Source organism: Antechinus flavipes, chromosome 4 (assembly GCF_016432865.1).
Source record: "Antechinus flavipes isolate AdamAnt ecotype Samford, QLD, Australia chromosome 4, AdamAnt_v2, whole genome shotgun sequence".
NCBI lineage: Eukaryota > Metazoa > Chordata > Mammalia > Dasyuromorphia > Dasyuridae > Antechinus > Antechinus flavipes.
In genome coordinates, this window is record NC_067401.1 from 52,486,889 (window position 1) to 52,510,687 (window position 23,799).

Sequence of the window (23,799 nt, forward strand, 5' to 3'; positions counted from 1 at the left end):
TCTGTTTTGTGTATATGTGTTTAAAAGTTTGTGTTGAAGGAGAAGGGTTAAGGGCAACACAGCCAGTGTTGCTGTGAATACCCAGACGGGAAATTCAGGTTTGACTTCTTAACTTGTACCTTGGCTGCAAGCTTCATTTGCTTGGGCACGACAATTAATCTTGTTAAACTTCTTCTTTGATAAGATGCACATTGTCCAAGAATTGGAAGGGTTCCTTATGATCATCGAGGCTAGAACTTCCTAAACTTTTTCCACTTGGATTCCTTTTCACCTGAGAGATTGTGATCCCAGATATATAGTGATTAAAAAAAAAAAGGTATACAAATCAAACATTTACTGATTAATAGTCATAATTTCTGACCCCCATATTTAGTTACCAATTTCTATGTAAGGTCATGACCGACAGTTTAAGAAACTTTTGACTTAGGCTAACCCATAGCTAAACTAGAATCCTCACCAGCTGCTGGGAGGTTTTCCAGCCTTGACTTAATGACCATATGACTTGACTGGCAATTTGTATTGATTAAACCTTTTTAATTATCGATATCTTTTCCTGTCAGACTTTTAATATTAGTAGCTTGTTTAAAGAGGTCAAGATCTCGTCATTTTTGTATACCTTTTTTTTTTTTAAATCTGTTTTTATCTACCACTGCAGACAGCTGACTCAGATGTGATTGCCACAACAGTAATGATTTTTGTCTCTTTTAAAACTAAATTAATTTCGTTTTTGTTACGTTATTAGTAGCAGGGGTTATTGCACTTTCTCCACCGGACACCAGTAAATTCTTTTGAGAACAGGGTTTGCATTTTTATCTTCAATACCTAGCAAATAATAGCTATTGAGTGCTTATTGGATTGGAAGGAGGATGATAAATGATCTACCAAGAATAGCTAAGTGTAGCACAGGATAACGAGCTGGTTCAAATAAAACAGACCTGAATTCAAATCCAGGCTCAGTCTGTGTGACTTTGGGCAAGTCACTTAAGATGCCTTGGTTTCCTTAACTGTAAAATGGGTATAATGATAGCACCTATCTCAAAGGACTATTTTGAGGATCAGATGAAATCCTTGTACTTGGCACAGTACCTGGCAATATAGTAGGTAATAGTGTTAACTATACTAGTTACATATAGTGCATATTAAGAATGTTTTACAAACTAAGCTATTCTGTACAAAGGGGGAAAATGGGGATGAGATTATTTTTTTATCAGCAAAAGTTCCACAGATAAAGAGTCAGAAAACAGATCTTAACTACTAAAGAGATGAGCAACTTTGTAAGTTTTGTAAACAGAAAGTATGCAGGCAATGTGGCCCTGACACACCAGAACTGTGCACAAAGTTGCAAAAATGGTTGCCAGTATACACTGGTAAAAGGACTTCTCTCACCAATTCACTAAAATAGTATGGTCTGATTAAGAATAAAAAATTAGACCTCCAATCTTGGCACCAAGCTCTGGGAGATAATACCAAATTTACATAAAACTACAAAGTGAAGCATCCAGCAAAAAACTGGTTAAGACGACTTCCAGTTCTATTGAAGGCCAAAAAACAGGCTTGATTAGTCTGATGAATGTATAGGTGGGAAAGAATCAAAAATTCACAGGGATGGAGCTGAGGAAATGGGCCAGTGAATTAGGTTATGGAAGTGACCCAAAGACAACAAGGAAAAGGTTAACCTGGCATTAGGTTACAGTCCCTAGGCTCTGGTACCTTCGGAAAAGGATTTCTTGGTTATTTTTGTCTCATTCCCTCGGCCATCCAGTGAAGCCTGTGGACCTCATATAGTCGAGTGCATGGAATTAGAAAACCTGTTAGGTTTAGATGATTTTTTTTTTTTCCATTTAGACCTAGGTAAACCCCTATCTTAGAAAATGGGAATTTCAGGCTGAGTACAGCAAGCCTTATGAGGGTTCCTTCTCAAAGTAATATTTATCTCTTCATATCTCACTAACCAACTGGTTATGTGGCTATGAACAAGTTACTTTCTAGGGCTTAAATTTCTCATGTATTAAGGGGGTGGATTAGGTGATCTGAGGGAGCACAAAGATGCAGACAGGCACCGTGTTCCAGCTCTGCTCCCTATCTGATAGACTTGGGCAGCTTGCTTTGGGCCTCAGTTTCCACATCTGTAAAATGAGTTTGAACTGGGTGGTCCAATGCGCCTCAGTGTTTAGGTTTCTCATGCTATGAGAACATTGTTCCCCATCTTACAGAGGAAGAAACCTAACTGAAATCAACTGCTCTTCAGTAAGGGTGGAAGCGTATCCTGAAGGAGACAAGTCTCCGGTTTGTCAGAAATGGTGTTTAACTGAATCAACCAATAAACGTGCCTACTATCTACAAATAAGCTACAGACAGGATAAATGTAAAAATAACAGAGAAACCCTGCTAGAGGCCTTGGACCTTGAGGCACTGATCAGAGGCCGGGACTTGAGGCCAGGACTTGCTTACTACCCATCTCCCTCACATCTGCAACACACCTGCGTATCACTGTTAACAGCAGAAAGCCAAACGATATTTTTTATACACACATACACCCCTCTACATTCAGCTGTCTGGAAACAATGGGCTTAATCCTTTTTGTTCTAGGTCTTAATGAGCTCTTGGGTATGAGCAGGAGGGAAGTATCTTTAACTTCCTTGTATATTTGTGATGTTTGGAACTTTCTGGGGTTTTGTCTGGCCCCAACCGCAAAGTAAGTTGAAATTGTTTCTCTTGGATGCCTGTGGAGTCTCCTAGCACCCCTAAGTGTGTAGATGCTGTAGCTAGAGCCCCTCCCTCTGGTGGTAGTGCATCTCCCAGCAGCCAGAACTAAAAAGTCCCAGTCTCATAAGCTACAGCACTGTCAAAACCCTCATCCATATTGCTCTCAAGTAAAATTTTTTTTCCTCAAGGAGGCCCTTGATTTTAACCTAAAGTCTGCTGGGTAATGTTTGTGGAAAATGCTCTAAATCATTATGAGAAATGAAAATTAAAGCAGCTCAAGTTCTACCTTATACCGACTGAACTGGTAAAATATAAAAATTAAAAATTGGGAGTTTGGAGAAAACATGTTGAGGCACTGTTGATGGAACAGTAAATTGGTTCAGTTTTTCTGGAAAGCAATTTGAAACTGTTTGAAATGACTAGATGGTGCATTTTTCTTGATCGAATCATGATACTATAAATATAAATACAACCTACAACCTACAACCCAAAAAGATCAAAGAAGAAAGCTCTGGTACATGCGAAAAATAACAGCTTTTTTGTATTGGCAAAACCCCCCACAAACCAAAACCAAACTAAACAAAAAACAAGCAACTCTGGAAACCTAAGAACTTATCAATTGGGAAATGGATTGATTAAATTATGGTATATGAAAGAAATGGAATATTAATGCATTATAAAAAATGGAGAAAGATGATCAGAGAAACCTGAAAAGACTATGAATTGATACAGAATGAGAACATATCTAGAAAAACAATTTATATAAGAGTTAGAGCTTGATAAAAATGAACAATTTTGATAGATTTAGGATTGATGATCAGCCACAATTCTGGAGAACCAGTGATGAATAATGTAACCCACCTCAACACAAAGATGATGGGCTCATGATCCCAAAAAATGTCATATTTTTGGACATGACCAGTGTGGGAATTTGTATTGTTTGACTATATTATAGAGGTCTCCTTTTTCCTCACCCTAGGGAGAAGGGAGATAAGGGGGTAGGAAGGAGAAAAATTCTTAATTGAAAAGATATTTCATGAATAAGGGAAACCAAAATGTATTAGAGGTGTGATGCTAAAGTGTTTCAAAATATGTAGGGATTTCTCCAAAGCTTTTCATTGCTACACGGGTTTTGAAATTCCCCAAACTTTGTGTAAAGTCAAAGTATGAGAAATCGTCATGGTTAGTTAGAGAAGGAAAGGATAATGGAAAGACGAAACTACCAGGAAAGAGTGAGTGAATATCAAAAAAGGGTCCTAAGGCTGTACCAGATCTAAAATTATATTATAAAGCAGCAGTTACTAAAACCATCTGGTATTGGCTAAGAAATAGACTAGTTGATAAATGGAATAGGTTAGGTTCAAAGGACAAAACAGCCAATAACTTTAATAATATAGTGTTTGACAAACCCAAAGACACCAGGTTCTGGGATAAGAATGCATTATTTGACAAAAATTGCTGGGAAAATTGGAAATCAGTATGGCAGAAACTAGGCATTGACCCACACTTAACACCGTACACCAAGATAAGGTCAAAATGGGTTTATGACCTAGGCATAAAGAATGATTTTATAAATAAATTGAAAGAGCATAGGATAGTTTACCTCGCAGACCTGTGGAAGAGGGAGGAATTTATGACCAAAGAAGAACTAGAGATCACTATTGACCACAACAAAGAAAATTTTGATTATGTCAAATTGAAAAGTTTTTGTACAAACAAAACAAATGCAAACAAGATTAGAAGGGAAACAATAAACTGGGAAAACATTTTTACAATCAAAGGTTCTGATAAAGGCCTCATTTCCAAAATATATAGAGAATTGACTCTAATTTATAAGAAATCAAACCATTCTCCAATTGATAAATGGTCAAAGGATATGAACAGACAATTCTCAGACGAAGAAATTGAAACTATTTATAGACATATGAAAATATGCTCCAAATCATTATTAATCAGAGAAATGCAAATTAAAACAACTCTGAGATATCACTACACACCTGTCAGATTGGCTAGAATGGCAGGGAAAGATAATGCGGAATGTTGGAGGGGATGTGGAAAAACAGGGACACTGATACATTGTTGGTGGAATTGTGAACACATCCAGCCATTCTGGAGAGCAATTTGGAACTATGCTCAAAAAGTTATCAAACTGTGCATACCCTTTGATCCAGCAGTGTTTCTACTGGGCTTATACCCCAAAGAGATACTAAAGAAAGGAAAGGGACCTGTATGTGCCAAAATGTTTGTGGCAGCCCTGTTTGTAGTGGCTAGAAGTTGGAAAATGAAAGTATGTCCGTCAATTGGAGAATGGCTGGGTAAATTGTGGTATATGAACGTTATGGAATATTATTGTTCTGTAAGGAATGACCAGCAGGATGAATACAGAGAGGACTGGCGAGACTTACATGAACTGATGCTGAGTGAAATGAGCAGGACCAGGAGATCATTATATACCTCAACAACGACACTGAGGATGTATTCTGATGGAAGTGGATCTCTTCGATAAAGAGAGCCTTAATTGATCAAAGATGGGCAGAAGCAGCTACACCCAGAGAAAGAACACTGGGAAATGAATATAAACTGCTTGCATTTTTGTTTTTCTTCCCGGGTTATTTCTACCTTCTGAATCCAATTCTCTCTGTGCAACAAGAAAACTGTTCGGTTCTGCACACATATATTGTATCCAGGATATACTGTAACCTATTCAACATGTAAAGGACTGCTTGCCATCTGGGGGAAGGGGTGGAGGGAGGGAGGGGAAAAATCGGAACAGAAATGAATGCAAGGGATAATGCTGTAAAAAATTACCCTGGCATGCATTCTATCAATAAAAAGATATTTAAAAAAAAAAAAAAGGGTCCTAAGGACCAATGAAGAAAACTGAATAGGACTGAGAAAGTCAATTTAGGCATCTTCACTACCTTGCTTTTTAGTTATATATTTGCCCAGGAGGGAAGGGTGATAGGGGATGAGAGCTAAGTGCCAACTGTAGGAACTGATTCCCAGTTAATCAATGAACAAGCAATTTATTGGACGTTTAATATTTTCCAGGCACTGAGCTAATAATAGTTAACATTTATATAGCACTTTGCAAAGCACTCTACAAATTTATCTTGTTTTATATACAACAACCTTGTGAAAATTATCTGGATTTGAACCCTGGGGTATGACCCACCAATAGTGGGTTTGAACCCATTACTCAGCCAAGAGTAAATAGGAAAGAAAAGGTAAGTGCCAAGGATGGGCAAAATCTCTTAGTATAAAATGAAGGCTATCCTAGATCCCACAAATGTTGCTACTAGCTCTAATGTGTGTGCTGTGATCTCGATGGCTGAAGTCAGGGACAGGCTCAGTACTTATAAGGGCAAAATTTAGAGACCCTGGCAGGAGTTAAAAATGTTGGAAATCTCAGTCCTACATGGACAATATATTCCTTTAGAACAAGCAGGTGGGCTTATGTAGCACTGCCAGGAGGCCCTGAGGACGTTGTGACTCTGGGGCAAGGTGTCCCATCAACAGGTGACTACCTATGAATCATCAGTGACTGGCACAAGACTGCTGGGCTTGGGGCTGGACTGTCCTTTAAAGGTACCCATCCGGTGGCTCATAAAAATCAGCTCCACTTGGGCTTCACAGCTTGAGGGCTGGCAAAATGGCAAGGCTGTTGCTCTGGACTGGTAAGGTCCCCCTCTGTATCCCTGAACCCTATTTTCCTGCAGAGAAGCTTGAGTTTCCCCTGCCCCTTGGTCTGCCCTGCCAATAGATCTCAGATGGACAGACCATCTTAATCCCTAGGATTAGAGATTAAGATTAGAATCCTTAGGAGAAATGGACTATGGAATTGCTGCTGGGTCTTCTGGAAAGTATCTTATATCTGTGCAAGAGGGTGTGCTCCTAGAGGGGAAGAGGGGGGAAAAGGGAAAATTGAATGTGTATTTGTGTCTGGGATTCCTGCTTATGAGCCTTTGGGCAAATCACATCATCTCCTCTGGATTTGGTTTCTTCATGGGTGTTCTTTGCAAACCTTAAAATGCACAGTTACCACAAATACCAGTTATTTTGTCTTTTTTTTCCCCAGAGTTCCAGCAGATTGAGGGGCTCTTCTGATTTTAAATATATTAGTTATAATAAAAATAGGTATATGAATTATTTTAGGTATATTTCTTAGTATGTATATATATTTTTTGTATCTCTAGTTACTACTATTTTATGTATATTTCTTTGAATTTTAAAATTAGGAGGTATTCAGTCTTTATATTCCATGTGGGTATATGTATTCATGTATATATGCATGTTCCTGTCTACATTTCTGTTTTTATATAGAGATGTTTGGATTTAATACCTTAGGTTTATAGTTTTAGACTTTAAAGGGACCTCAAATGTACACATACATGCACACACACCTCTGTGTGTGTGTGTGTGTGTGTGTGTGTGTGTGTGTGTATAAACATATGTTAGAAAGTGCTATGTGTATGTTACGGGGACAACTAGGTGACACAGTGGGTAAAGCCTTGGGTCTGAAGTCAGGAAGCTAAGCTCAAATCTGGGCTTAGAAACTCACTAGTTGTGTGACCCTGGGCAAGTCACTTAACCCTGTTTGCCTCAGTTTCCTCATCTGTAAAATGAGCTGGAGCAGGAAATGGCAAAGCTCTAGAGTGTCTTTGCCAAGAAAAGCCCCAAGTGGGGTCACAAAAGAATCAGCTATGACGGAAATGACCGAACAACAACAATGGACATGTTTACTATTACAATAATGGTGACGATTGCGTCTAGCCCAAAGGAAGGAGCCAGAGCCAGAGAGGTGAGGGCCCTGTATGTGGGAAATAACAAAGCTGGGATTTATAACTCATCACTGTCTCCCTAGCCAGCAACGCTCTGTGGGGGATGGGGGTGTAATATTTTCCCGTTTCTCCTGCAGGTTTGATCCTCCTGCTCCAGCTCCAGCTGGGTAAGGATACCTCAGAACCTCTCCCCTCCCCATATTATCCCATGCCCCTTTCACCCCCTCTTTTCCCTAGGGCTGAGGAGTTTTCACAAACTGATAAGCTCTCTAAACTTTTAATGTTTTTCTTAGGGAGGGGAAACCTGTTTCCTCTTATTTTAATGGAGAGGGTCTCCCAGCTTGGGGGGGGAGGTCCTTTGGGGATGAGAAAGCACAGAACACCAATCCCACTCCAGCATCTCATTCTGGATACATTTGGTTATTTACAAGGAATCTTGCTATGGCAATTGGGTTTCTCTCAGAAGGCAGAGGGCACAGTGAGAAATACAAAAGATTTACAGTCAAATTCTGGTGGTGTCATTCAGGTCCTGGCTCTCCTAGACTTAATTTCCTCAGTTGTAAAATGAGATTTTGGCATCATTTTGGACCAGAACAATCTCTTCCATTTCTCGGAGAGTTTGGTGGTGGCTTTCTCCTGGAGGCCATTTCTGTCCCACGCTGGGGAGACCCTCCTTTTGCCCCTTCCCCAATAATGCTTGCTTTCCCATGCTAGGTCCGGCCTCCAAACTGGTGTGTTACTTCACCAGCTGGTCCCGGCAACGCCCAAGCCCGGCCTCCTTCTTCCCCAACGATGTGGACCCCTATCTCTGCACCCACGTGGTGTACGCCTTTGCCTCAATGAAGGACAACAAAATTGTCCCCAAAGAGAAGGATGATGAAAAGGAGATCTACCCACAGCTCATGAGCCTCAAAAAAAGGTCAGATGTCTTTTTGTGTGAGGAAGCTGGGGGACAGTAGAGAAAGGACCCGCCTGTTAGTAAGGGACTCTGGGTTCTACATCTGACCCTTCACCAACTGGTAGTGCCTTTGTGGGGCAAGTATCTCTTTATTTCTTTATGTATTTATTTATTTATATATTTATCTTTATCATTTATTTATATTTATTTTTAAAATTTTTATTCTGAACTAATAAAAGAAGCATCTCAGCCCCCTTTTGGGCTACATTCTTTGATCCTACCTGCTCTGTTTTGATAACTGTTGAGAGATGCTGGAAAAGTTGGGGGCCTGGCTAACAGAGCCTGGAACAGAGGCAGATGAGTTCATGCCTTTCTTCCTATTCTGCCTGGTACTTCCCTTGGTTCCCTTGGGCCTGCCCCTCCAGTCTTCCTTTTCCTTGGAAGAACTTTCCCACTTATCAGTGCAGATGCTAAGAGGGAAAAGGCCAAATTCATATCCGGAAAGCAGCTGTCTTGGAATCTTCTTGTTTTCTAAGTCTGCCCAGAAGTGAATAAAATGATTTAGGGTCAGGAGAACTGGGTTTCCATGATTGCCATTCACTGGTTGTACTTCTTGGCGGCCCCTTGAGGGCAGATGATTGAGAGCTGGCTCTAATTCCCTCGATTTCCTTCTTCCCTGTAACAGAAACCCGGACCTGCGCATCCTGCTGTCCATTGGTGGCTGGTACTTTGGCACGAGCAGGTGGGAATATATAATCATCATCTCTTTGGGTTGAGACAGAATTGGAATTGGTGAAAAGGGTGGCTAGAATCAACTTAGATCCTGTGGAACAGGAGCTGGGACTGTGCAGAAGGTATGGCCAGGAAGGACTGGGCTATAATCTAGGGCCTGGGAGACTGGGGCTCAGGCTGGCCCTAGGAAAAGTAGGTCTCATTATAGCCTAATTTATGCGAAGGGGTATCCCTACAGGCTTTGTGGATAGAAATTCCTCCTCCTCCTGTTCTTCCTCCTCCTCTTCCCCCTCATTCTGCTCTTCCTCCTCCTCCTCTTCTTCTTTTCTTCTTTCTCCTCCTCCACTTCCTCCTCCTCTTCTTCTTCCCCTTCTCTCTTCTTCTTCTTTCTCCTCCTCCTCTTCTTTTTTTCATAAAAGCAGTAGCAGCAGTAATAGCAATAGTAACAGCAGTAGCAGTAATAGTTTCTTACTCTTAGTAGTAGTAGTGATTAAAAAATCAGCATCAGCAGCTGTAGTTTTATCATTATTATAATAATTTGTCAGTAACAGTGGTAGTAAAAGCAGCCACAGAAGCAGTATCTTATTATTAATATTATTCTTAGTAGTAATAGTAAAAGTAGTAGCAGCAGCAGCAGTTATATCATCATTATTATTAAGTAGTAGTAGTAATAGTAATAATAAAAAAGCAGCAGCAGCAGCAGTAGCTTAGTAGGAGTAGGAGTAGCAGCAGGAGCAGCGGCAGTAGCAGGAGTATCTTATTTTTATTATTAGCAGCTGCAATAGTAAAAGCAGCAGATAGTGGGACGCTGGGAATGGAGGGCCGCTCCGAGCTAAAGGACTCCCATTTGGGTCTTTTCTCCCGATACTACTAACAGCTGTGTGACCCTGAGCAAGACACTTCATCTCTTCCTCCAGAATATGGGTTGATCTGCGTTTCTCTCATTGGGGGCTCCCATGGAATCAGAAGTCCATTCCATGTCCCTTAGGAGGCAATGGCCACCGCCACTACCCCGGAGCAAGCTCTCCTGACTCCGACCCTTCACTCAGCTTTCAAGGGGGACCTTCCTAAGTGAAACTGACCCTGTCACTCCTCTGATTCAACACTTTCCACTGGCTCCCTGTGATTTCCCACATCAAATATAGTCTTTTGGCTTTCCCAGCTCTTCATAACCCGATTGCCGAATACCTGCCAGCCCTTCCCGCCTCGTTTCCCCCCTGCTCTCTCGGATTCAGCGGCACTGGCCTCCTGACCGATTCTGGCCCAGATTCCGGGCTTTTTCGTCGGCTTCCCCCCCCCCCCCCACCTGTCCCCTTCCCCCCACCACGCCCGGAAGCTCTCCCTCCTCTCTGTAAGAAGCCCTTTCCTGTCCCCCGTGCTTTTCCTGCAGTTCCGTGTGGGACATCTCTCTCTGTGTGTCTTGTTTGTATGCACTTGTCTGCACGTTCTCTCCCTCATCAGACTGAGCTTCTTGAGATCGGGGCTGCCTTTTGCCCTTCTTGGCGGGCTCGGCGCAGTACCCGGCACATAGTAGGTCCTAAACAAATGCTTGTGGACCGGGCCAGGAAAAGCGGCCCGGGGGCGGAGCCCGGAGGCTCCCCCGGGGTCTGGGCTCCGAGCAGCCGCCCCCTCGGGCTTCCCCCTCGGTGTAAGGAAGGGCAGGCACCTGCGCTCTGCCGGGATTAGGAGCGCACGCTCTAAAGCCCGGAAGGCTGGGATGGGAGCCCGAGTTATTCTAGCACAGCGGGAGGCCCGCCTCCGGAGCGGGAGGAGAGGGTTCCAGGCGGGTCCCCGACGCTCCCTCCCTGTATGGCTCGGGGCGGTTATTTCTTCGCTGGCTGCGTTTCCTCTTCTGGAGGAGAGGAGGCGCGACCTGATGGCCCTGCAGACTTGCTTTGGATCTGTGGGTTTGGTTTTTAAACTACCTGCCCTGGGGCAGGGGTGGGGGGCACAGGACTCTAAAAATCATCTTCCTGCTTAGCGGGAGGGCTGGGGGTCCGCCTGGCCCGGAACAAACCCGAACTGGAACAGAACCCCGGCCCGCTGAGTCTCGGTCCTGCCCTCCCCGCGCGCTCTCGCCGCCGTCTCACGTGGCACCCAAAGCTCGGCGCTTCCCCGGGGTTCCGGCGGGGACCCCGCGGCGCCTGCCTGACTCCCGGGTCTCCCCCAGATTCACCACCATGATGTCCACGTTCCAGAACCGGCAGGCCTTCATCGCCTCCGTCCTGGTGTTGCTGCGCACGCACGGCTTCGACGGCCTGGACCTCTTCTTCCTGTACCCAACGCAGAGGGGCAGTCCCAGCCGGGACCGGGCCCTTTTCACCGAACTGATTCAAGTAAAGTCGTCTCTGGGGCCCGGGAGGGGCAGGGAGGATGGCAAGGAGCCAGCCCGGCCTTCCCTCCCGCAGAGGCCGAAGGGGCTTAACCTGGGGTGGGAGCGGCTGGCCAGGCCCTGCTGCACTCCCAGTGTTTTCTCCCGATACTACTAACAGCTGTGTGACCCTGAGCAAGACACTTCATCTCTTCCTCCAGAATATGGGTTGGTCTGCGTTTCTCTCATTGGGGGCTCCCATGGAATCAGAAGTCCATTCCATGTCCCTTAGGAGGCAATGGCCACCGCCACCACCCCGGCGCAAGCTCTCCTGACTCCGACCCTTCACTCAGCTTTCAAGGGGGACCTTCCTAAGTGAAACTGACCCTGTCACTCCTCTGATTCAACACCTTCCACTGGCTCCCTGTTATTTCCCACATCAAATATAGTCTTTTGGCTTTCCCAGCTCTTCATAACCCGATTGCCGAATACCTTCCAGCCCTTCCCGCCTCGTTCCCCCCCTGCTCTCTCGGATTCAGCGGCACTGGCCTCCTGACCGATTCTGGCCCAGATTCCGGGCTTTTTCGTCGGCTCCCCCCCCCCCCCCCACCTGTCCCCTTCCCCCCACCACGCCCGGAAGCTCTCCCTCCTCTCTGTAAGAAGCCCTTTCCTGTCCCCCGTGCTTTTCCTGCAGTTCCGTGTGGGACATCTCTCTCCGTGTGTCTTGTTTGTATGCACTTGTCTGCACGTTCTCTCCCTCATCAGACTGAGCTTCTTGAGATCAGGGCTGCCTTTTGCCCTTCTTGGCGGGCTCGGCGCAGTACCCGGCACATAGTAGGTCCTAAACAAATGCTTGTGGACCGGGCCAGGAAAAGCGGCCCGGGGGCGGAGCCCGGAGGCTCCCCCGGGGTCTGGGCTCCGAGCAGCCGCCCCCTCGGGCTTCCCCCTCGGTGTAAGGAAGGGCAGGCACCTGCGCTCTGCCGGGATTAGGAGCGCACGCTCTAAAGCCCGGAAGGCTGGGATGAGAGCCCGAGTTATTCTAGCACAGCGGGAGGCCCGCCTCCGGAGCGGGAGGAGAGGGTTCCAGGCGGGTCCCCGACGCTCCCTCCCTGTATGGCTCGGGGCGGTTATTTCTTCGCTGGCTGCGTTTCCTCTTCTGGAGGAGAGAAGGCGCGACCTGATGGGCCTGCAGACTTGCTTTGGATCTGTGGGTTTGGGTTTTAAACTACCTGCCCTGGGGCAGGGGTGGGGGGCACAGGACTCTAAAAATCATCTTCCTGCTTAGCAGGAGGGCTGGGGGGTCCGCCTGGCCCGGAACAAACCCGAACTGGAACAGAACCCCGGCCCGCTGAGTCTCGGTCCTGCCCTCCCCGCGCGCTCTCGCCGCCGTCTCACGTGGCACCCAAAGCTCGGCGCTTCCCCGGGGTTCCGGCGGGGACCCCTGCCTGCCTGACTCCCGGGTCTCCCCCAGATTCACCACCATGATGTCCACGTTCCAGAACCGGCAGGCCTTCATCGCCTCCGTCCTGGTGTTGCTGCGCGCGCACGGCTTCGACGGCCTGGACCTCTTCTTCCTGTACCCAACGCAGAGGGGCAGTCCCAGCCGGGACCGGGCCCTTTTCACCGAACTGATTCAAGTAAAGTCGTCTCTGGGGCCCGGGAGGGGCAGGGAGGATGGCAAGGAGCCAGCCCGGCCTTCCCTCCCGCAGAGGCCGAAGGGGCTTAACCTGGGGTGGGAGCGGCTGGCCAGGCCCTGCTGCACTCCCAGTGTTTTCTCCCGGCCTTCCTCCCTGTTCACCTCCATTTGCCTTTCTCTCTGATACTTTCTTCTCTTTTTCTACTTCTCTGCTTCTCTCTCCCTGCCCTTTCTCTGTCTGTTTCTCTCTGCCTTTCTGTTTCTGTTTCTGTCTCTGTCTTTCTCTGTCTCTGTCTCTTTTTCTGTCTCTGTCTCTGTTTCTCTCTCTCTGTGTCTCTGTCTTTCTCTGTCTCTGTTTCTCTCTGTGTCTCTGTCTTTCTCTGTCTCTCTGTTTCTCTCTCTCTGTGTCTCTGTCTTTCTCTGTTTCTCTTTGTCTCTGTCTTTCTCTGTCTCTCTATTTCTCTCTCTTTGTGTCTCTGTCTTTGTCTCTCTGTTTCTCTCTCTCTCTGTGTCTCTGCCTTTCTCTGTTTCTCTTTGTGTCTCTGTCTTTCTCTGTCTCTCTGTTTCTCTCTCTGTGTGTCTCTGCCTTTCTCTGTTTCTCTTTGTCTCTGTCTTTCTCTGTCTCTCTGTTTCTCTCTCTTTGTGTCTCTGTCTTTGTCTCTCTGTTTCTCTCTCTCTCTGTGTCTCTGCCTTTCTCTGTTTCTCTTTGTCTCTGTCTTTCTCTGTCTCTCTGTTTCTCTCTCTGTGTGTCTCTGCCTTTCTCTGTTTCTCTTTGTCTCTGTCTTTCTCTGTCTCTCTGTTTCTCTCTCTGTGTGTCTCTGCCTTTCTCTGTTTCTGTCTCTGTCTCTGTCTTTCTCTGTCTCTCTGTTTCTCTCTCTTTGTGTCTCTGTCTTTCTCTGTCTCTCTGTTTCTCTCTCTGTGTGTCTCTGCCTTTCTGTTTCTCTTTGTCTCTGTCTTTCTCTGTCTCTCTGTTTCTCTGTGTCTCTGCCTTTCTCTGTTTCTGTCTCTGTCTCTGTCTTTCTCTGTCTCTCTGTTTCTCTCTCTTTGTGTCTCTGTCTTTCTCTCTGTCTCTCACTGTCTCTTTTTTTGTCTCTCCCTGTGTCTGTCTGTCTCTGTCTCTCCCTTCCCTTTCCCCTGCCTCTTCTCTCTTACCTTGCTGCCTTTTCTCTGCCTCCTGTCTCCTTGCTCTCTCCATCCGCCTCCTTCTTCCTTCCTGCCCTCTCTAGCTCACCTTCCTCACCTCCTCCTCTCTGCCTGCCTCCCTCTCCCCCCTCTCTAGGAACTCACTGTCACCTTCTATGAGGAGGCTAACAACACTGGGCAGAGGAGGCTGCTGCTCACCGCCGCTGTGTCTGGTAACCGGGACATCATCAAAGTTGCCTACCAGGTGGTCAGCATTGCCAGGTGAAGTCTTGGCTGGAGTCGGGACATTGGGGGGGGGGGCACGCACTGGAAGCGTCACCAGGTCCCAGGCAGACAGAGGGGCTTCCGGCCTGCCCTCTGTGAGTCTGTGTCGAGTTGAGAAGGAAGAGAAGTTTCTCATCTACAAGACTTTCCTGGGGCATCGAGAAGACGTGACATTCATCTTGAAATTCCCCATAATGACCACCGTAATCCAAAAGTCTTGGGCTGGGCCCTCCACAAAAAGCATCGAGTTAACTTGGTTCCTGCCTTCTGGCAGTGCGTTATGCAAGATGTGTATTCTGACACAAATGGTTGATAGGCCCAAAATGTAAAATGAAAATAAAGCATTGGATCTTATGCTGGTTACCCAACAATAGAAATACGTTTCACAGGAGAGAGTAATGGAGGCAATATAGGAACTCCCTTGGCAGGTAGTCATTAGTCCAGAAGGACTTCATAGAGAAAGGAGGATTTTAAGGTCGCTGGAATGATGGGGATAAAAAGTGTGCCCACAGCATAAACTGGGAGAAAAGGACAAAAGCAGAAAGCAAAGGAACAACTTTGGCAAAAAAGTTCTGTCTTTTTTTGAATGGAAACCACCTATCTAAATCTTCATGTTCTTATATAACTTTTCTTTCCAGACTTCTGGACTATATCAGTGTCTTGACTTATGATTTCCATGGAAGTTGGGAGTCTGTTACTGGGCACAACAGCCCCCTCTATGGAATGAATTTTGGAAGCAAACCAATAGACTATTTAAATTGTGTAAGAAGGTGGACATGGGGTGTCTGCTAAGATGATGAGGGGAATTGGTAGGGCCCCGACTAACACAGAGTGGGTAGAAATCCATTCTCACTTTTGCAGGAATATGCCATGAAGCTATGGGAAAAGCAAGGAGCTCCTCCAGAGAAGCTCATCATGGGATTTCCTACCTATGGACGTACCTTTGACATCCTGTTCTCCAGCAGGGAGCTAAGGGCTCCTGCTTTTGGGCCAGCACCTGCTGGGAATTACACCAAGGAAGCTGGTGTATGGGCTTATTATGAGGTGATTGGAGTAGACTTTCCACAGAGGGCAGGGCTACCTTTGGGAGAGTCCCATTTTTGTTTATTGGGGGGGGAGGGGTCCTGGCAAAAGCAGTTGAGATGAAGGAGGTCTGAGATCTTGGGAATACTGCGGGTACTCTGTGTGTGTGTGTGTGTGTGTGTGTGTGTGTGTGTGTGTGTACACGTACTCTGTTATAGGACTGAGGAGGAGGTATTCTGCCCTTTGATCAGTGGGATGAGGGGAGAAAATAGAAATAGATGCCTCTAAATCCATCATTTTTTATCTCACAGAGTTTAGAGATACTCAGAAAAGACAGGCTTTGTAAATCTTAAAGTACCATATAAATGGGAACTATGGTTATCACTATCCCCTAACTACTTAATCTCAGCCTAGAGTCCTTCCTCTTCCTCCTCCTCTCCACCCCAATACATATGCTCTTAATCCTTGGTGAGTTTCCCCCACCATATTCCATGAACATCTAGTTAGTCTTCGCCTTTTGGGGAGGGTAGGGGGTCCCCACAAATCTTCCCTCCCTCTGTTCCCATTACTTCTGTCCACATCTTCCATTCACACCCCCTACTCTGTGCTCTGCTGACAGATCTGTCCGTTCCTTAAGACGGCCACGAAGAGATGGATTGATGTACAAAAAGTCCCCTATGCCCATACGCAGAAGTATTGGGTTGGCTATGATGATGTGCGCAGCTGCTCACCGCCGCTGTGTCTGGTAACCGGGACATCATCAAAGTTGCCTACCAGGTGGTCAGCATTGCCAGGTGAAGTCTTGGCTGGAGTCGGGACATTGGGGGGGGGGGCATGCACTGGAAGCGTCACCAGGTCCCAGGCAGACAGAGGGGCTTCCGGCCTGCCCTCTGTGAGTCTGTGTCGAGTTGAGAAGGAAGAGAAGTTTCTCATCTACAAGACTTTCCTGGGGCATCGAGAAGACGTGACATTCATCTTGAAATTCCCCATAATGACCACCGTAATCCAAAAGTCTTGGGCTGGGCCCTCCACAAAAAGCATCGAGTTAACTTGGTTCCTGCCTTCTGGCAGTGCGTTATGCAAGATGTGTATTCTGACACAAATGGTTGATAGGCCCAAAATGTAAAATGAAAATAAAGCATTGGATCTTATGCTGGTTACCCAACAATAGAAATACGTTTCACAGGAGAGAGTAATGGAGGCAATATAGGAACTCCCTTGGCAGGTAGTCATTAGTCCAGAAGGACTTCATAGAGAAAGGAGGATTTTAAGGTCGCTGGAATGATGGGGATAAAAAGTGTGCCCACAGCATAAACTGGGAGAAAAGGACAAAAGCAGAAAGCAAAGGAACAACTTTGGCAAAAAAGTTCTGTCTTTTTTTGAATGGAAACCACCTATCTAAATCTTCATGTTCTTATATAACTTTTCTTTCCAGACTTCTGGACTATATCAGTGTCTTGACTTATGATTTCCATGGAAGTTGGGAGTCTGTTACTGGGCACAACAGCCCCCTCTATGGAATGAATTTTGGAAGCAAACCAATAGACTATTTAAATTGTGTAAGAAGGTGGACATGGGGTGTCTGCTAAGATGATGAGGGGAATTGGTAGGGCCCCGACTAACAGAGTGGGTAGAAATCCATTCTCACTTTTGCAGGAATATGCCATGAAGCTATGGGAAAAGCAAGGAGCTCCTCCAGAGAAGCTCATCATGGGATTTCCTACCTATGGACGTACCTTTGACATCCTGTTCTCCAGCAGGGAGCTAAGGGCTCCTGCTTTTGGGCCAGCACCTGCTGGGAATTACACCAAGGAAGCTGGTGTATGGGCTTATTATGAGGTGATTAGAGTAGACTTTCCACAGAGGGCAGGGCTACCTTTGGGAGAGTCCTATTTTTGTTTATTGGGGGGGGAGGGGTCCTGGCAAAAGCAGTTGAGATGAAGGAGGTCTGAGATCTTGGGAATACTGCGGGTACTCTCTGTGTGTGTGTGTGTACACGTACTCTGTTATAGGACTGAGGAGGAGGTATTCTGCCCTTTGATCAGTGGGATGAGGGGAGAAAATAGAAATAGATGCCTCTAAATCCATCATTTTTTATCTCACAGAGTTTAGAGATACTCAGAAAAGACAGGCTTTGTAAATCTTAAAGTACCATATAAATGGGAACTATGGTTATCACTATCCCCTAACTACTTAATCTCAGCCTAGAGTCCTTCCTCTTCCTCCTCCTCTCCACCCCAATACATATGCTCTTAATCCTTGGTGAGTTTCCCCCACCATATTCCATGAACATCTAGTTAGTCTTCGCCTTTTGGGGAGGGTAGGGGGTCCCCACAAATCTTCCCTCCCTCTGTTCCCATTACTTCTGCCCACATCTTCCATTCACACCCCCTACTCTGTGCTTTGCTGACAGATCTGTCCGTTCCTTAAGACGGCCACGAAGAGATGGATTGATGTACAAAAAGTCCCCTATGCCCATACGCAGAAGTATTGGGTTGGCTATGATGATGTGCGCAGCTTTGCTTACAAAGTAAGTACTCTTTGATTCTTCCTTCTTCTCAAGGTTCTATGGGGTTCAATATTTGGTGATACACAAATGGGCTCAATGTCTTCCATATTTCCACTTCCTCGTAAAATTCAGTTTTAAGGGTGATTGATGTGGGGGGGGGAGGGGAGGAGAGACAGAGAGACAGACAGAGAGACACACAAAGACAGGAGAGAGACAGATCAGAGAGACAACACAGACACCCACAGAGAGAATGATAGAGAGGAGAGAAGCAGAGACAAAGAGAGATCAGCGAGACACACAGAGAATGATAGAAAGACAGAGGAGAGAGACAGAAGAGAGAGACAGAGAGAAGAGAGAGAGAAGAGAGACAAAGAGACAGACAAAGACAGAGACGGAGACAGAGAGATCAGACAACACAGACACACACACAGAGAATGATAGAAAGAGAGAGAAGAGAGAAGCAGAGACAAAGAGAGATCAGAGACACACACACAGAGAATGATAGACAGAAAGAGGAGAGAGACAGAAACAGAAAGGAGAGAGAGAGGAGAGACAGAGACAGAGAGAAGAGAGAGAAAGACAGAGAGAGAGAGGAGAGACAGAGAAATCAGAGAGACAACACAGACACACACAGAGAGAATGATAAAGAGAGAGAGAGGAGAGAAGCAGAGAAAAAGAGATCAGAGAGACACATACAGAGAATGATAGAAAGACAGAAAGAGGAGAGAGACAGAGACAGAAAGAAGAGAGAGAGAGGAGAGACAGAGAGAGAGAGAGAGAGAGAGGAGAGACAGAGACAGAGATCAGAGAGACAACACAGACACACACAGAGAGAATGATAGAGAGAGAGAGAGGAGAGAAGCAGAGACAAAGAGATCAGAGAGACACACACAGAGAATGCTAGAAAGACAGAAAGAGGAGAGAGATAGAGACAGAGAGGAGAGACAGAGAAAGTGATAGAGAGGAGAGACAGAGACAGAGAGAAGAGAGAGAGAGAGGAGAGACAGAGAGGAAGGAAGGGAGGAAAAAGGAGAGGGAAAGGAAGAGAGGGAGGGAAGGAGAGTTGGAGTTTTTGGAAGTAGAGAGCTATTTTTCTCATGGGGTTTTGTTGGACATGTAGCAGGGAAGCCCCTCCTCTCACTTTCTGATGTAACACTGATGTCTAATCTCCCCTCCCATCAATTCCACTTTGATTCCTTTGGATAAGATGTTGTTCCTGGGCAGAAGGCATTGTGAATACCTGTGGCTTAGTCGGTTGCCAGTCATTTCCCCCTCAGTAGGACTTGGTGGATTGGAGCCCTTCCCAGAGTTAGGTGGGTGGAAGATTAGGTTTGACAAGGGTGAGGGAAGAGGAGGAGGTCGGAAGGCCTGGCGGCTGCCTGAGGACTCCTGGCAGGTGGTGAGGAAGAAGGGAGCACCTCATACTGGAGCTGGGAGGCTTTCCACACCGCCACACAACTGGCTTCAGGTTCAGAATGACCTGAGAAAGAAGGCCATCTCCCTCCTCTAGCTTCAAAGCCCGTGTTTGCACTGTGGCCGCCCCAGCTCTCTGGGCTGGCTGCGTCACCAACACGGGCTCTTCAGGACAATGGGACAGTCCTTACTCGGGGAGCAGCGTGGAGGGCTGGCGAGCTGGGACTGCAGCGACTCAGACTTGGGTCGTCTGCGTGGATTTCCACCTACCTTCCTCCATTCTGTCTCCCGGGCTCAAACACATCAAAGTCCTTGTCTGTGATGGGGAGGAGTGGGTTGTGGTGCTTGTGGCCACGTGGGCAGAGGACTGGACCCGGGTCTCAGAGGGAGGCGCCCGGTGGGGTGTCCAAGCAGGCCCGGGTGCGCCAGTGTGGCTGGGGCAGGGGCTGGTGTGGGGGGGACTGGGAGTGAAGCTCTTCTGGCTTGTGGTCACATGCTGGGCTTCTGCCCCTTGGCTTTATGCTTAAGGGCATGGGCACCTCCAGCGCTGCAGGCCATAATGCTGCCTTGACCCAATGATGCAAAAGACTACCCATTAACTTCCCTAAAACAAATTTTTTTGGCACCTTTCCCCCCTGCTGCTAACAATAATTATAGCAAACTTTTAGATGCAACTTTTAAGGTTTGCAAAGTACTTTACATGTCTCATCTCATTGAGTACTCACAATCACCCTGTGCAGGAGGGCTGTTATTTATTGTTCCTATTTTACAGATGAGAAAATTGAGACAGAGAAGGATTAATGGATTTGTTTATAGTCTCACAGCTAGGACACATCTGAGTCAAGATTTGCATTCAGCTCTTCCTTACTCTAGGTCCAGCACTATCCCCTGGACCACCTAGCTTAATCCTGGCTGTCTTTAGGATCACGTCTCAACACCTAAACTTTGGTAGTTTCTATGAAGTTGGAAAGGCTTACAATATAATCCTGGTAACAGACTGAGCCTGCTGTCTAAGGACCCACCAAAGTAATTACATACATTACAGAGAGGCCTCTCACTGGCAGGTTGGACCCTAAAACCCTGCGTGGTTCATGGTCACCCATGAAAACAAGAAAAATACAAGCTGGCTCTCATTCCCATGAGGAGGAGAGGACTCTTGGTTTTTCATCTCCTCCTCCTCTTCCTCCTCCTTTTTTCTTCTTCATCTTCTTCTCCTCCTTCTTTTTCTTTTCTTCTTCTGTCTGCTTTTCAGAAACATGTTTCCTAGAGTTAGGAGGGACCCTGGTAATCACAGGATCACAGAATCACAGATGGAGAGTAGGACTAGTCCTCGGAGGGCATCTAGTTCAACACTCTCATTGAACAGAGAGGAAGCTGATGCCCATAAGAGGTAGGTGACTTGTCCAAGTAACACAAATAGTGATTGGTAGCAAGCCAATGGGCTTGTTATTTTCCACCATGTCATCTTGTTCCAGAATAACTTACCAAAGAGGGAAGCCCCCAAAGAGGCTAATTTGTCCAAATCATATCTCTAATTGATCCTAGGAGCAGGAACTTGGTCAGGTCTTCTGCCTGTACTCTAGTATTTATTTTGGACGGGATCCATTCATCAGTGAAAGAACTTCCACAGTGAAGAGCTCCTTCCACCAGTAGTACTGAGAGGTGCCTTGACATCTTGGAGAGTTGTATCATTTATTCAGGGTGCATCACAGTGGAACCTGAATCAGTTAAAGACCAGTACTCTCTTATTCCATGCTGGCTTTCATTTAAGTATTTAAGGAAAATGCATGGAACTGTGAGGGATATAGGAGAAAGACAGCTCTGTGTGTGTGTGTGTGCATTTAGAATATTTTATAAAGTAATCTTCAGAAAATCAAAATAGGGAAAGAATATTTTGAATTTATCCTTGCTTCTTTGGAGTAAAAGAAAAAAAGATTTGTCTTCAAGGTCATATTCACCCTTCCATCTTTCTACAAGGGGAAAAGGGGGCTCACTGGCTGCTCTTAGTGTTCTCAAGGGTGCATTGCCTCCCAAACAATCTGGGGGCTCCCACAGGTCAGAAGCTGTGTCCCCCCATCTGTCTCCCAGGGCACCAAAACTGGAAGGGGCTCAGAACAGTAAGACAGCTAACAGTCACTTACTTTCACAGACGGCGTTCATAAAGATGAAAAACTATGGGGGAGCCATGGTGTGGACCCTGGATTTTGATGACTTCAAGGGCACATTTTGTGAGCAGGGCCCCTATCCCCTTGTGAAGACAATAAAACAAATCCTGTTTTTCCAGAGTAAGTAGAATGCCATCCAGCAGCAAAGGGAACCCGGGCTAAGGTGGGCCTTCAGCCTCAGTGCTCAGGAGCTTCAGGCCCTGAGTCTCGCAGCAGACTACGGTGGGACTGGTGTTCCTCCGCTCTTTGGCTGGGGGATGGGGAGGAATTAGGAGGTAGGAGATGGTGAGAGGGGGGAAGAAGCTTAGAGCTCGGCCTAGTTCAATCACCTCATTTTATAGATGAGCCTGGGGTCCAGGGGCTCAAGCACCGGCCTAAGCAGTGGGAGGGCGGGGACTAGGCCTTCTGGGTCCTAAACGATAGCTTTTCTGACTCTGGCTTGAGGCCTGGTTTGTCCTGTGGCCCGCCCAGCGCCAGTCCCGGGAGGGCTCCATCAGGGCTCGGGACTCTCCCTCAGAATGCTCTGAGCAAGCGCTCGAGTCTCATAAGGACGGAAAAGCCCCTTGTTGAGGGTCTGCCCAGAAGGGCCAGAGGCCGGGATTGGACGCAAAGGATGGAGTCCGGCCGCTGTCTCCCGGGTCATCCCTAGCTCAGCCCGAGGCGCTTCTCAGTGCACTCAGGGCGGGGGGCAAGGACTGGCAAAGGGAAGGCCGGGGCCTTAAAGGCTAAGAAGCACCGCCCCAAACAGGCTTGGTGGGAGCTTCGGGGCGGGGCCGCCGCAGACGGGCTCTGACCGGTCCTCTCTGTTCTTGCTCTAGTCAACGCAACCCCTCCCCCGCGAGTGACTCTTTTCTCCCGCGGGCGGGAGACTTCTCCCCGGGCAGAAATGCGCTCTCCCACCCTTACCTTCCTCGTTGCCTTGAAGAGCGCCACCTCTGCCTATGGTCTCCACACTGGGCCCGGCATGCTGACCGCCGATTCCCAGAGCACGTCCTCAGCCGCCGGGGGCGCTATGGCTCGGTCTGCCCGCAGCATCCCTCCCCGGGCCACCGTGGAGGGGACCAGCCTGGCTCCCGGCGAGCCCACTACTCCCCAGGACGCCGTGAGCAGCCCCTCGGCGGGCCCTTCGGCTGGCCTTCCGACCTGGACGCCGGGACCCCAGGCCACAAGCTACAACGCTACTCTGTAGGGAAGAGGAGGGAGCCCCGGGTCCGGCCCGAGCCGCCCGGGAGGGCAGCAGGCGGCAAGCCCCGAAGCCCCCCCCCCCTTTTTTTTTTTACCAATAAAAGCATATGGCATAAGAATCCCTCTCTGTTTCCTATTATCACAACACAGTAATGTAGATTTTATTATATAATATATATTAAAGAATATAATACATAATAGATTTATGTATAATATATACATATATTTTATAATGTATTTATATATAGCATACACATATTTAATAATATAACATATATTCATACATATTTACTGTAATGTATAATACATACATATTCAATAATATAGTTATATGGTTTACATATATTTAATATAACAATATGTTTACATATTATAGACATATATTTGATAACATATAGCACTGTTGTGAAAAAACAAAAGGGTTAAACTGAGGCAATTCTTTTCACAAGATAACATTTATTAAAAGGGGCACAATAAGGGGCTGTTCTCCACTAGCAGAGACTTTGAGCCAAAGGACAGTTCCCCTTTTCTAGGTCTTAGGGGAGACAGAACAAAGAACAAACAGGTAGATGACATGAAATTGGGAGCAGCATGACTGGTTACAAAGCTGTGGTGCAGAGAACAAAATGATCGGTGGGAATTTTAACAATGGGAGCTAGCCACAACTTCCCCCATCTCTCATAGTCCAAGAATTGCTCATTATTTGAGTCCAGCTGCAAGGTTTTAAAGGTAATGGACTAGACCTTTTTGGACAATAGACTCCTTTGAAGGATACTTTATGGTGTAAAGAAACTAGGTCTGACTCCCTTGTATTCATACACATACTCCAAGGTCAATTAAATTTGTTGAGGTCATTAATTAGGAGAGCTGAATTTTTAAATGTAATCCATCATGGGCCAGCCGAATCTCTGAGCCAAGTTCTGAGATAGAGTCCTAACTTAAGCAGTTACAGGACAAAATTAATTTCTTGTAAATAAGGTCAACAAGAAAAATCATATAGAATCATCCTTTATCTTCTCAATTCCCCCATCGA

At 46.4% G+C, this 23,799-nt stretch overlaps 1 protein-coding gene across 4 annotated transcripts; it reads left to right on the forward strand.

Moving 5' to 3' along the window:
* Nucleotides 1-6,284: 6,284 nt before the first annotated feature.
* On the forward strand, nucleotides 6,285-22,885 carry LOC127559333 (oviduct-specific glycoprotein-like). Of its 4 annotated transcripts, none has more exons than XR_007953101.1 (11): nucleotides 6,285-6,383; nucleotides 7,625-7,654; nucleotides 8,202-8,406; nucleotides 9,071-9,127; nucleotides 12,900-13,065; nucleotides 14,344-14,468; nucleotides 15,110-15,233; nucleotides 17,151-17,333; nucleotides 17,908-18,024; nucleotides 20,669-20,806; nucleotides 21,566-21,658. XR_007953101.1 is itself a non-coding variant. In XM_051993042.1 (11 exons), exons 1-11 carry the CDS (start codon nucleotides 6,359-6,361, stop codon nucleotides 22,768-22,770), a joined length of 1,539 nt encoding a protein of 512 aa, XP_051849002.1. In that variant the 5' UTR covers nucleotides 6,324-6,358; the 3' UTR covers nucleotides 22,771-22,885. The 4 variants fall into 4 exon arrangements, 3 of the variants coding, with proteins under 3 accessions (XP_051849002.1, XP_051849000.1, XP_051849003.1); XM_051993042.1 differs by lacking the exons at nucleotides 17,151-17,333; nucleotides 20,669-20,806 and adding exons at nucleotides 15,333-15,515; nucleotides 22,400-22,885 and having other exon boundaries at nucleotides 6,324-6,383; nucleotides 21,566-21,701; XM_051993040.1 differs by lacking the exon at nucleotides 20,669-20,806 and adding an exon at nucleotides 22,400-22,885 and having other exon boundaries at nucleotides 6,324-6,383; nucleotides 21,566-21,701.
* The last annotated feature ends 914 nt before the right edge of the window (nucleotides 22,886-23,799 follow it).